Source organism: Cervus canadensis, chromosome 15, assembly GCF_019320065.1.
Source record: "Cervus canadensis isolate Bull #8, Minnesota chromosome 15, ASM1932006v1, whole genome shotgun sequence".
Lineage (NCBI taxonomy): Eukaryota > Metazoa > Chordata > Mammalia > Artiodactyla > Cervidae > Cervus > Cervus canadensis.
In genome coordinates, this window is record NC_057400.1 from 68,435,812 (window position 1) to 68,448,766 (window position 12,955).

At 40.9% G+C, this 12,955-nt stretch overlaps 1 protein-coding gene across 2 annotated transcripts in view; it reads left to right on the forward strand.

Moving 5' to 3' along the window:
* MFSD6 (major facilitator superfamily domain containing 6) overlaps window positions 1-12,955 on the forward strand; it is an 83,846-nt gene that overhangs the window by 49,927 nt on the left and 20,964 nt on the right. For both annotated transcript variants that reach the window (XM_043488248.1, XM_043488247.1), the window contains exon 3: window positions 3,712-3,809. In XM_043488248.1, coding sequence (XP_043344183.1) covers window positions 3,712-3,809 — 98 coding nt within the window. The remainder of the gene's footprint in view (window positions 1-3,711; window positions 3,810-12,955) is intronic.

Genomic DNA, 12,955 nt, shown 5'->3' on the forward strand with positions numbered 1-12,955 from the left:
TGGAGAAACAATGGAAATAGTGACAGACTTTATTTTCTTGGGCTCCAAAATCACTGCAGATGGTGACTGCAACCATGAAATTAAAAGATGCTTGCTACTTGGAAGGAAAGTTATGACCAACCTAGACAGCATATTAAAAAGTAGAGACACTACGTTGCCAACAAAGGTCCATCTAGTCAAAACTATGGTTTTTCCAGTAGTCATGTATGGATGTGAGAGTTGGACTATAAAGAAAGCTGAGCACAGAAGAATTGGTGGTTTTGAACTGTGATGTTGGAGAAGACTCTTGAGAGTCCCTTGGACTGCAAGGAGATCCAACCAGTCCATCCTAAAGGAGATCAGTCCTGGGTGTTCATTGGAAGGACTGATGTTGAAGCTGAAACTCCAATACTTTGGCCACCTGATGGGAAGAGCTGACTCATTTGAAAAGACCTTGATGCTGGGAAAGATTGAAGGCGGGAGGAGAAGGGGACAACAGAGGATGAGATGGTTGGATGGCATCACGGACTCAATGGACATGAGTTTGAGCAACCTCTGGGAGTTGGTGATGGACAGGGAAGCCTGGCATGCTGCATGCAGTCCATGGGGTCACAAAGAGTCAAGACATGAATGAGCGACTGAACTGATGTTACATCATCTTACCTTAATTACCTCTTTAAAGGTCCTTCCTCCGTATCCAGCCACACTCTGAGATCCTAGGGTTTAGGACTGAGAATTTCAACGTATGCATTTTAGAGGGGACACAGTCAGCACATAAGTCGGTGAATAATGTCACAGTTTAAATATCCCATTCAGATAGTAGAGAGAGTGCTACAGTACTGTTCTGTGATTATTCAATAAATATGTATCTACTACTTTCTCTTTTCATAGACCAAAATGCTGTCTTCCTTTCTGCTTATCCTTTTACCTTTGATGATTTTTTGAGGCCATTGGCTTCTCCAGAATGGTTGGTGAGGAAGGAAAGCTCGTGTCCACATTCTCTTTTGGAATTCTGGGATCAAAGTTTTATCAGAAAAACAGATACTTGGATACTTTCCTTTAATAAGACTAGTAATAATAATACCCTTTACTGAGTGCTTATTAAGGGCAACTCACTGTGTTGTAATGATTGCAATGAGCCTGCAAAGCTGATGTTACTATCTACTTGATACATGAGGAAACTGAGGCTCGGAGACATGGAGTAACTTGCCCTGGATACTTACTTTGTGGTTTTTCCTTTAAGGCACATGTTTGGTCCTGAAGGACTATCAGTTGTGAGATTAGAAGGATGTGGAAAACAAGGATGTATCAACTTGTATCCACTGGGCTTATTGGTGGCATTCTGAGACCTAAGGCTCCCCAAAGTTACAGGCTCCAGTGACTGAATTCCACATGGGCAGAGGTTTGAAGGTATAGCACAGTCTGCCTCTTAAACTGGGCCAGTCGATTCTGGGTTACTTGGAGCCAAGACCTATGGACCACGGCCTAGATTGAATAGTGGTTGTCATGGTAACTGGTTCAAAAGTGGGCTCAAAAGAAAGCTTCAGGATAGGCAATATGACATAAAAGACATGGGTTCGATCCCTGGGTCAGAAAGATCCCCTGGAGAAGGAAATGGCAACCCACTCCAGGATCCTTGCCTGGAGAATCCCATGGACAGAGGAGCCTGGTGGGCTACAGTTCATGGGGTCACAAAGAGTCAGACGTGACTAAAGGAACTTACCACGCACAGGCAATAAGAACACAAGGAAGATGTATTGCCCAATATTTCATGATGGGATTATGGGCAAGAATTACTGGGAGCTGCCTGGACAGGGCTAGATCAGTGGTTCTCCATCTTTGACTCAGTATTTGAATAACCTGGGGAGCTTTCAAAAGCACGGAGTCTGGGTTCAGCCTAATTGAGAGTGGCATGGGCCTTGATGTCTGTAGTTGTTAACAGCTGCCCAAGTAGCTCTGATGTACAAAGTTAATAAGAAGTAATGAGTTAGGTCAGAGGTTGGCAAGCTGTGACCCAGGGCCAGATCTGGCCTGCTGCCTATTTTGTAGGGTCCAGGAACTAAGAATTGTTTTTGCCCTTTCAGATGGTTGAAAAAAAATCTCTATTTTGCAATACTTGAAAATGATATGAAATTTAAATTTCAGTATTCCTAATTCAGTTTGTACTGGAACACAGCCATCCGTGCTCATTCATTTACATTTTGTCTATGGTTGCTTTCACGCCACAACGGCAGGGTTGAGTAGTTGCAGAACATCTGAAAGCATGTTTACTATATGGCCCTTTATAGAACATGTTTACTGAGCATGAGTGAGGTGAAGCTGATGTCATCAGGGCTGCCTTAGAACCTGGAAGGAAACATTTGTGTAACTTGTCGTTTGTATAGTGTACTTTACATTTTAATCTGTGGATTTTTTGTTGTTTCCTAGCAGAAGGGCCCTAGCAGAAGGGCCCTGGTTGATGGATTTATAGCAAGTTTGTTCAGCTGACTTTTTATCAAACAGGTTTGAGACATACTTTTTCCCTCAAAACATACAAATAAAAAGAATACAGAATCCAAAGATTATGATAACCCAGACCATTTCATTATTGAAGATCTCCTAAATCATGCCTAATATCCATTTCTTATCCCATACCCACCACCTCAATCCTTTTGTTGTCTTCCCGCATCTGCTGTACATATTTGCAGTTAATACCAGCTGGATGGCTCCAAGCATTTCCTTTCCTTAATCCAGTGTTGGAAAAAGAGAACATTGTTTGTAGGAATGATTTTAGTATAAAAACACAGTTGAGCAAAATTAGGAAAATAACTGGTGATTGTCAGATTGGTTTGTTTCTTTTACCTTCCAGTTTTCATTCACTTGGGTTTAAAAACAAGAAAAGTATTAAGCTTGGCAAAATTACCCAAGAAATGGAAAATAACCAAGAAAAGGAACCCCCCCAGGCTGTGTTTTGTAGAGAGAAGAAGCCACCCTTTGCTTCTAAACCAGCCCATCTGGCTCAGAAGAGAGAGATCATAAACTTCTGCTTGGATTTACCACTTTAGGCTTTTGTTTATTTTGTTTTCACTCATAATTTTGGTGGTGGTGATTGTGAGAGTGAAAGCTAGAGGCTGATATACATTTATCAATTTCATAAGCATGTGATATCATGGATTTTTTAAAAATAATAAACTTGTATCAATTGAACTCATAGGGAAAAAGTATTTGATTTCCAAATAGTTTATTATTCACCATTGGAGGATCGTTTTCAATGACCTTGAGAGTCTCCTTGTAAGACTACCTGGTGTCTTATGAATTGCAAGTGAGGCCACATATTCATATGTTCTCATTTTTATCCTGTCCTTCCCCATCATGGTGAGGTGGCTACAATCCTAGGCGTATTTACCTTACAGCCACCTGGAAGGAAGCCAGCAATGTCATTACAGATGGCCGTGTGCCCAGACTATCTTAAAAAAGCATCATCTCTGTGACTAATTAAGTTTCAGGAAGGGCGATGTTCGCTTTTATATTAACAAGCATTTTGAAAAGGCTGAGAGCAGATATGTTAGAAGCAATCTTCTTAAGAGTTCATGGTTACATTTAATTGTCCTTTAGTTTCTCCACTCCTGAGTTTGGAAAGCCATCTGCTGGATTGGGGATATTTTGGGCAGGGGGAAAAGGAGTTGATGTTTGCATGTTTTGTATTTCTACTAGTGCCTCATTTTTCTTTCTTTCTTTCTTTCTTTTTTTAAGGGTTCTGTACATTGGTCTGGCCTGCAATACAGCTCGCTATATTTATATTTCCTACCTGGAAAACGCCTGGACTGTTCTGCCCATGGAAGTTCTTCAAGGTAAGTTAATAGTTGGAGTTAGGATTATTTTTCTACCTGACTGAGTTGTGACTACATGATGCCTTCAGCATCTGACTCTGCAGAGGAAGGGCAGGCACACTGTTTTGTGTGAGTTTGAAATGCTTGTGACGGAAGACGTGACCGCACCGGGGCTGGCTCCTCAGTCCCTCTGAGTGTTCTGTGTTTGCAAGCCGAACACAGTTGGATCATTTCCCACACCCTGTGATTCAACAAAGCCAGAGGAACTCGCGATAAGCTCTTACCTGCAGTTGTTAGGTGTGCACATCCAGAGGTGGCTTTAAATATAAGAGGATTTAGATTTTAAAGATTTTGGTGTTTTTGTCGATTAACTAATTGATAAAAATGTTTGCCATAATTATTTTATTTCTTCAGTTACTTTGATCACAGCTAGTGATTTGTAACTAAAGCTTTACAGTCAGACTGTTGTTTTCCCGTGAGCCTTTAAAATCTTTGCTCAAATATCCTGACCTGAGTTCTTCTCTTTGCTTCACTGGACTGTTTCCCTGCAACATGTAACTTTGAAAAAAATTTCTTGCTGTGTGGTTTAAGAACGGTGAAAACATAAGATTTCTATTCATTAGCTCTATATAATCCAGACTGTATCCTGAGAAGGTCTGTTAGCAGCTTGGCTGTTCCATTTGGTGATTGGTATTATGATTAAAATAAAGGTTCAGGAAAACATCATTGGAATTGAGGTCTTCTGGGACCACCCAGGCTCCTAAATCATTAATTGGACCAAATAATCTGTGACTATATACAATTTCATTAGCTTTATTGATTGCTGTTATCATTTCACCTAACCCTGAAGATGCAAATACAGTACCATCAACATAATTCTCTATCATAATATAGAAGATGAAAGATTCACAATTATATATCTAAATGAAATGTACAAAATGCAAAGTCATTCATCAAATGCCATCGTTTCAAGAAAAAAAATTATCCTAATTGAAAGGTGACATAATTTATAGTCATATGATAATTATGAAATTCAAGTATGTACACACTTTAAAGATGTTTTTCTCAGGTCTGATGCAGTGGTATAAATGATGAAAACAGATTCTATTTATAAATGTATAGAAAATAGAAAATGGAAATTTGGTCTATGGTAGGAAATTGTTGTTTGTAATCATGAGAACTCTTGAAGAGTCTTAAGGCGGAGCATACATCTCAGTGTTCTGTCATATAAGAAAAAGCACAAAATATGAAATGCAGGGAAGAAATGTGCAATGATAACAAGATATATGCAACACAGTTCTTAGGAATTCCACCTCTAATTCCTACTCTGTTCTACGAGGAGGATGCTCACCTGATTTAACTACTTTATTGGTATGATATCAGGTGCAGACCCTTAACTAAGAAACAGAAGAAACAAAAAATGATATACCTGTCATAATAATACATGCATATACTTTTTTCTCTCCTTTTAATTTAATATGAATTAGATGAAAAAAGATGGTTTGCATTAGTGACTTAAGAAAATAGAGCTAATGAGAGAAGTTTTTAAAAAAAAAAGATTAAAGAAGATATTTATAACAGAAGAATTTTATAAGAGGGAAGAAAACAAATGCTGTTGTGAATCAAGACACTTTTTTTCCTGTTAATTTATCAAAGACATGTTTAACAGCCAGCACAAGTCAAGCAGGATGCCGGGTGCTGGGAATGTAATTAAAAAACAATATATTAACTTAACCCTCAAGGTCTCGCTGACTGTTCTGGAAGGCAGATGCGTGAACACATACCTGCTACCCTGTGTGTTATGTAATTCCACCAGATTCTGTGCCAGGTAGCAGAGAAGATGCTGCAGAGAGGAAATGATCAGCTTTGTGAAGCAGAGAGTGGGAGGATGGAGATATTATTAAAAGATTCCCCAAGGAGATCATAGACGAGCAGGATGTTGAAGGGGGATTGGGACTCCAGCCGGGGACCTAAAGAGAAGTGGACATGTTGGCTTAGAGCAGCGCCCCATGCCGAAGCAGCCTGTGGAGAGCAGACTGGCCTCCCTGGGAGCCCGCGGGAGACCCTAGCGGGGGCGCGGTGGGTTTATCCTCGGCTGCTGAAGAGGACCTGGTTTTATAAACTGTACTTACGTGCCTCTCTGGGCGGTCACCCTTGCCTCCTGTGGCAGGCTGCAGTTTATACCTCTGTGTTTGATTTTGTTTGACCTTGTGCCAGCAGAGACCTAGTTACTGATCTGAAGTAAGTAAAAGGCGGGGATCTGTAAATACAGAGAGCCTCCTCATCTAACAGGGCTCTGGGACTGGCTCCACAGGGCTGTCTGTGTCTAAGCCTGGAGGGGACGGGTCCATCCCCAGCGGAAGTGAGGCCTGAGTGTCCTGGCTGTACACCAAGACTCCCTTGCCTTTGTTTGACCCGTGCCTGCCACGGAAAACAGTGGATTATCTATGTGGAGTAAATCCTGTGCTTTAGGAACACACTTCTGACTGAATAGGGTTGTTTTCCAGGCTGGATTCTTCCATATTTGCAAGGCTTGTCCAAATGACTGTCAAGGCCTGGTGCTGTAGGCAGCTCTAGTTGCGATGCAGTCAGACAAGAAATGATGACAAAGCAGGGAACGATTTAATTACAGGCCAAGCCCGTCGTTCCGACAGATGCCCCGTAGCCCCGTGACAGGAACTGCTCCCTGACAATTTCCAAAGACCCAGCCATAGGAGGGGAGGGTGGGGTGGGGGTGGGGTTGGCTTTCGTCCCTAATGGTCAGGACAGCACTTCCACTCTTTCATTCCTCCCCCGCGCCACACGAGAGGGTCTTCTTAAAAAAAAAGAGGTGAGGGCTGGCTCCTCATCGTCCCTTTCACCCCTTGCCTCGTTCCCCAGACACCATGAGAACCAGTACCGTCTGAGCAGCCAAAGGGGAGAGACACAGGGTGTGTGTGAACCCGTATCTCGGGCTGCTCCCCTCTTCCTTTCTGGGGCTGCCTGTCACTGATGGAGGGGGGTGCCTTATGTCCCACACTCCTGGAAGCTCTTTATCATCATCTTAGCGTTGGGCTCCTCAGGCCATGCTGGTAATAATTGGCAGATGGAATGGGGATAAAGCATATTTCTTCTCCTCTAGGCCCCTAGGAAGGAGGACATGTGGGTAACTATTTGGGGATGGAGGTAAGACTGTTGGACGCTGTTGGGGATTACGAGCACGTTTCTTTTCCATGATCCTTCTCACATTTAGTAGCCAGTGTCTCTTGCAGCAAGCACGTTATTCAGTAGGCAACTGGTGCTGCCATATAAAGAAGCAGGATGAGACATCCCCTGCTCGTAAGGAGGCTGTGTGCTTTAGTAGCTGAGTCCTGTCAGACTCTGACCCCATGGGCTGTAGCCCAGGCTCCTCCGTCCATGGGATTCTCCAGGCAAGAATACTGGAGTGGTTTGCCATTTCCTTCTCCAGGGGACTTTCCTGACCCAGGGATCAAACCCGGGTCTCCTGCACTGCAGGCCGATTCTTTACCCACTAGTATTCAGTAGTAAGGAGACTGTAATTTATTTTAAAAAGAGATGGTGAGTCGGAGTGCCTCAGAGCATTGCTGGTTGCAGTGGAGGGGGTGGGATAGTTTATACTTATTTATAAGATCTCATTTTCAAAACCCATAGGTTTTTCTCCTTTACTTCTGTATGAGAAGCATTTAAATATATTCTTGATTGTGAGCAGGCGTATACACTTTTGATAAAAATCAAGGTCAAATTTGCTATGCTCATTTTTATGTGGGTGTTAGTTACAAACCCTTGCAAGACTTATAGATGAATGTGATCCAGATTATTCTTGCTTTTAAAATGTGTTTAAGGAGAGTAAGGCCAGGCCAGGGCTGCTGTAACTAAAGAGGACCTTTTGTGGTTCTCACATTAATGGCTCAAGCCCTGAAGGGTGAAAGTGAGGTCTGTGTCGGTTCCTTGTCGGCAGGACGCTTGATCAGTAAGATGCGGGTTAAGATTTTGATAGAAGATAGTTTTTTAATGTCACCAGTAGGAAGGCTTGAACTGACATTTATGAAGCTTTTCTTTCTTGTTTAGTACGCCTGCTCAGCCAAGTGAGAATCACGTTTCCCCTCCTCTCATGTTCTGGTAGAGTGCAGAAGAATTATGAAAGCATTAGCTATGCGGTCCTTATCTGACAGTGGAAATTCTAGCTGTGATTCTAGGCTGCTATCATCCATATTGGAAGTTTTCTGTCTGACTTAACTCTTGAAACACAAGTAGCTTGTCACATGAATATATAATACATACAGAATGCTCTTGGTATTTCAGTGGGTAGACTGACATACAGAGATCATTGATGTTACTGTGAATTTTTAATCAGAAGAATCTTATAAATTATAACAGATTATTATAAATTATTCTTTATCGCTCCCATGCTTTACAGTTACTAAAAGTTCTTATTAATACATAACATCTTCAAAATAGACATTATTTTGTCCCTTTAGAATTTACTTTAAATACCTCCTGCCCCAAGAATGCTTTGCTGGCAAATTGCATCTGACATTTAGCTCTTCCTTTTCTGAATTGTTCTCAAACTTACGGACTATGTTACAGTTTAGCACTTACTTGTTACCCAGTTATTTTATTGAACAAATGTTACTTCCTGACTTGGTTTTAACCCTTAAGTGCAAAGACCACATCTTACGCTTTTTGAATTCTCCAAAGAGACATGATCATAGGAAGACATACTATAAATGCTTGTTTTTCTGGTTTCACAGTCCCCTGAGAAATGATCTATAGTTGATGTTTTCTAATTATTAAAGCTTTTGAATAATATAGGCGGCTCTATCTCAGAGACTTACAAATAAGGGGAGGAAAAGCTGAAAACTAAATTTAAAAGTTAAATAGAACTGCCATATGACCCAGCAATCCCACTTCTGGGCATACACACTGAGGAAACCAGATCTGAAAGAGACACGTGCACCCCAGTGTTCATCGCAGCACTGTTTATAATAGCCAGGACATGGAAGCAACCTAGATGCCCATCAGCAGATGAATGGATAAGGAAGCTGTGGTACATATACACCATGGAATATTACTCAGCCATTAAAAAGAATTCATTTGAATCAGTTCTAATGAGATGTATGAAACTGGAGCCCATTATACAGAGTGAAGTAAGCCAGAAAGATAAAGAACATTACAGCATACTAACACATATATATGGAATTTAGAAAGATGGTAACGATAACCCTATATGCAAAACAGAAAAAGAGACACAGATGTACAGAACAGACTTTTGAACTCTGTGGGAGAAGGTGAGGGTGGGATGTTTTGAAAGAACAGCATGTGTATTATCTATGGTGAAACAGATCACCAGCCCAGGTGGGATGCATGAGACAAGTGCTCGGGCCTGGTGCACTGGGAGGACCCAGAGGAATGGGGTGGAGAGGGAGGTAGGAGGGGGGATCGGGATGGGGAATACATGTAACTCCATGGCTGATTCATGTCAATGTATGACAAAACCCACTGCAATGTTGTGAAGTAATTAGCCTCCAACTAATAAAAATAAATGAAAAAAATAATAATATGCTAGCTTTTCCCCTAGGATGCCATCCTGCCATCCATTGCACATTTGTAAAAACATCAGTGCATCTCAATTATTTACTTATTTATGCTCCCACATCATCCTGTATATTATTTGAGACAGCTTACCAAAATATGCAATAATTCGGAAACCATACAGTGCTTAGCCTTGAATTAGATCATCTTGCCAGCTCCCCTCCCTGTAGGTCTGTGTCCTTTACACAAACTGCTTAATCCCTCACTCTAAGCCTCTTAGACTTTTGTGCTACAGATTAGGCTGAAATGAGTGTTAAATAAATTAACCAATGCAAAGTATTTAGCATATTACCTGGCACACAGTTAGCTTTCAATAAATGTTAAATAATATGCAATAAAGTAAAATAAAGAATTATCATAAAAATTAGGACCAGGGGAAATACAATTTAGAAGATCCTACTCTAAAAAGTTAAATTGCAACTATGCATTAAAGCTTTGCCATACACAAAGACAGAAATATAGATCAATGGAACAGAATAGAAAGCCCAGAGATAAATCCATGTACCTATGGACACTTTATCTCTGACGAAGGAGGCAAGGATATACAATGGAAAAAAGACAATCTCTTTAACAAGTGGTGCTGGGAAAACTGGTCAATCACTTGTAAAAGAATGAAACTAGAACACTTTCTGACACCATACACAAAAATAACTCAAAATGGATTTAAGATCTAAATGTAAGACCAGAAACTATAAAGCTCCTAGAAGAGAACATAGGCAAAACACTCTCCGACATGAATCACAGCAAGATCCTCTATGACCCACCTCCAAGAATATTGGAAATAAAAGCAAAACTAAACAAAAGGGACCTAATGAAACTTAAAAGCTTTTGCACATCAAAGGAAACTATAAGCAAGGTGAAAAGACAGCCCTCAGAATGGGAGAAAATGATAGCAAACGAAGCCACAGACAAAGGATTAATCTCAAAAATATACAAGCAACTCCTGCAGCTCAATTCCAGAAAAATAAATGACCCAATCAAAAAATGGGTCAAAGAACTAAACAGACATTTCTCCAAAGAAGACATACAGATGGCTAACAAACACATGAAAAGATGCTCAACATCACTCATTATTAGAGAAATGCAAATCAAAACCACAATGAGGTACCATTACACGCCAGTCAGGATGGCTGCTATCCAAAAGTCTACAAGCAATAAATGCTGGAGAGGGTGTGGAGAAAAGGGAACCCTCTTACACTGTTGGTGGGAATGCAAACTAGTACAGCCGCTATGGAAAACAGTGTGGAGAGTCCTTAAAAAACTGGAAATAGAACTGCCATATGACCCAGCAATCCCACTTCTGGGCATACACACTGAGGAAACCAGATCTGAAAGAGACACATGCACCCCAATGTTCATCGCAGCACTGTTTATAATAGCCAGGACATGGAAGCAACCTAGATGCCCATCAGCAGATGAATGGATAAGGAAGCTGTGGTACATATACACCATATGGAATATTACTCAGCCATTAAAAAGAATTCATTTGAATCAGTCCTAATGAGATGGATGAAACTGGAGCCCATTATACAGAGTGAAGTAAGCCAGAAATATAAACACCAATACAGTATACTAACGCATATATATGGAATTTAAAAAGATGGTAACAATAACCCAATATGCAAAACAGAAAAAGAGACACAGATGTACAGAACAGACTTTTGGACTCTGTGGGAGAAGGCGAGGGTGGGATATTCTGAGAGAATAGCATTGAAACAAGTATACTATCAAGGGTGAAACAGATCACCAGCCCAGGTTGGATGCATGAGACGGGTGCTCAGGGCTGGTGCACTGGGAAGACCCAGAGGGATGGGATGGGGAGGGAGATGGGAGGGGGGATCGGGATGGGGAACACATGTAAATCCATGGCATATTCATGTCAATGTATGGCAAAAACCACTACAATATTGTAAAAAGTAATTAGCCTCCAACTAATAAAAATAAATGGGGGGAAAAAAAAAGCCTTGCCATAAGTGACTAGTCAGTGAACAGTTTTTGAAAGTTACCTTTGGGGAAGTGAAATTTTTACCAGCTCTGCTATAAAAGAAGTTCTCCTGCGTGACTTGCTATGAGCAGATAGTACATAGTGTTGTTCAGTCTTGACCTTAAACACACGCAGTTTGTAGTGGCAGTCTTCTCAAACTCGTTTTAAAAGATATGCCAAGGGTGAAAAGAAGAGAAGTGAAAAGCAAAGGAGAAAAGGAAAGATATACCCATTAGACTGCAGAGTTCAAAAGAATCGCAAGGAAAGATAAGAAAGCCTTCCTCAGTGATCAATGCAAAGAAATAGAGGAAAACAATAGAATGGGAAAGACTAGAGATCTCTTCAAGAAAATTAGAGGGAACATTTCATGCAAAGATGGGCTCAATAAAGGACAGGAATGGTATGGATCTGACAGAAGCAGAAGATATTAAGAAGAGGTGGCAAGAATACACAGAGGAACTGTACAAAAAAGATCTTCATGACCCAGTTAATCACTATGGTGTGATCACTCACCTAGAGCCAGACATCCTGGATTGTGAAGTCAAGTGGGCCTTAGGAAGCATCACTACGAACAAAGCTAGTGGAGGTGATGGAATTCCAGTTGAGCTACTTCAAATCCTAAAAGATGATGCTGTGAAACTGCTGCACTCAATATGTCAGCAAAATTGGAAAACTCAGCAGTGGCCACAGGACTGGAAAGGGTCAGTGTTCATTCCAATCCCAAAGAAAGGTAACCCCAAAGAATGCTCAAACTACTGCACAATTGCACTCATCTCACATACTTGTAAAGTAATGTTCAAAATTCTCCAAGCCAGGCTTCAGCAATATGTGAACTTACAGATGTTCAAGCTGGTTTTAGAAAAGGCAGAGGAACCAGACATCAAATTGCCAACATCCACTGGATCATTGAAAAAGCAAGAGAGTTCCAGAAGAATATCTATTTCTGCTTTATTGACTATGCCAAAGCCTTTGACTGTGTAGATCACAACAAAATGTGGAAAATTCTGAAAGAGATGGGAAAACCAGACCACCTGACCTGCCTCTTGAGAAATGTGTATGCAGGTCAGGAAGCAACAGTTAGAACTAGACATGGAACAACAGACTGGTTCCAAATAGGAAAAGGAGTACATCAAGGCTGTATATTGTCACCCTGCTTATTTAACTTATATGCAAAGTACATCATGAGAAATGCTGGGCTGGAAGAGCACAAGCTGGAATCAAGATTGCTGGGAGAAATATCAATCAATAACCTCAGATATACAGATGACACCACCCTTATGGCAGAAAGTGAAGAACTAAAGAGCCTCTTGATGAAAGTGAAAGAGGAGAGTGAAAAAGTTGGCTTAAAATTCAACATTCAGAAAAATAAGATCATAGCATCCGGTCCCATCACTTCATGGCAAATAGATGGGGAAACAGTGGAAACAGTGGCTGACTTTATTTATGGGGGCTCCCAAATCACTGCAGATGGTGATTGCAGCCATGAAATTAAAAGACACTTACTCCTTGGAAGGAAAGTTATGACCAACCTAGATAGCATATTAAAAAGCAGAGACATTACTTTGCCGACAAAGGTCCATCTAATCAAGGC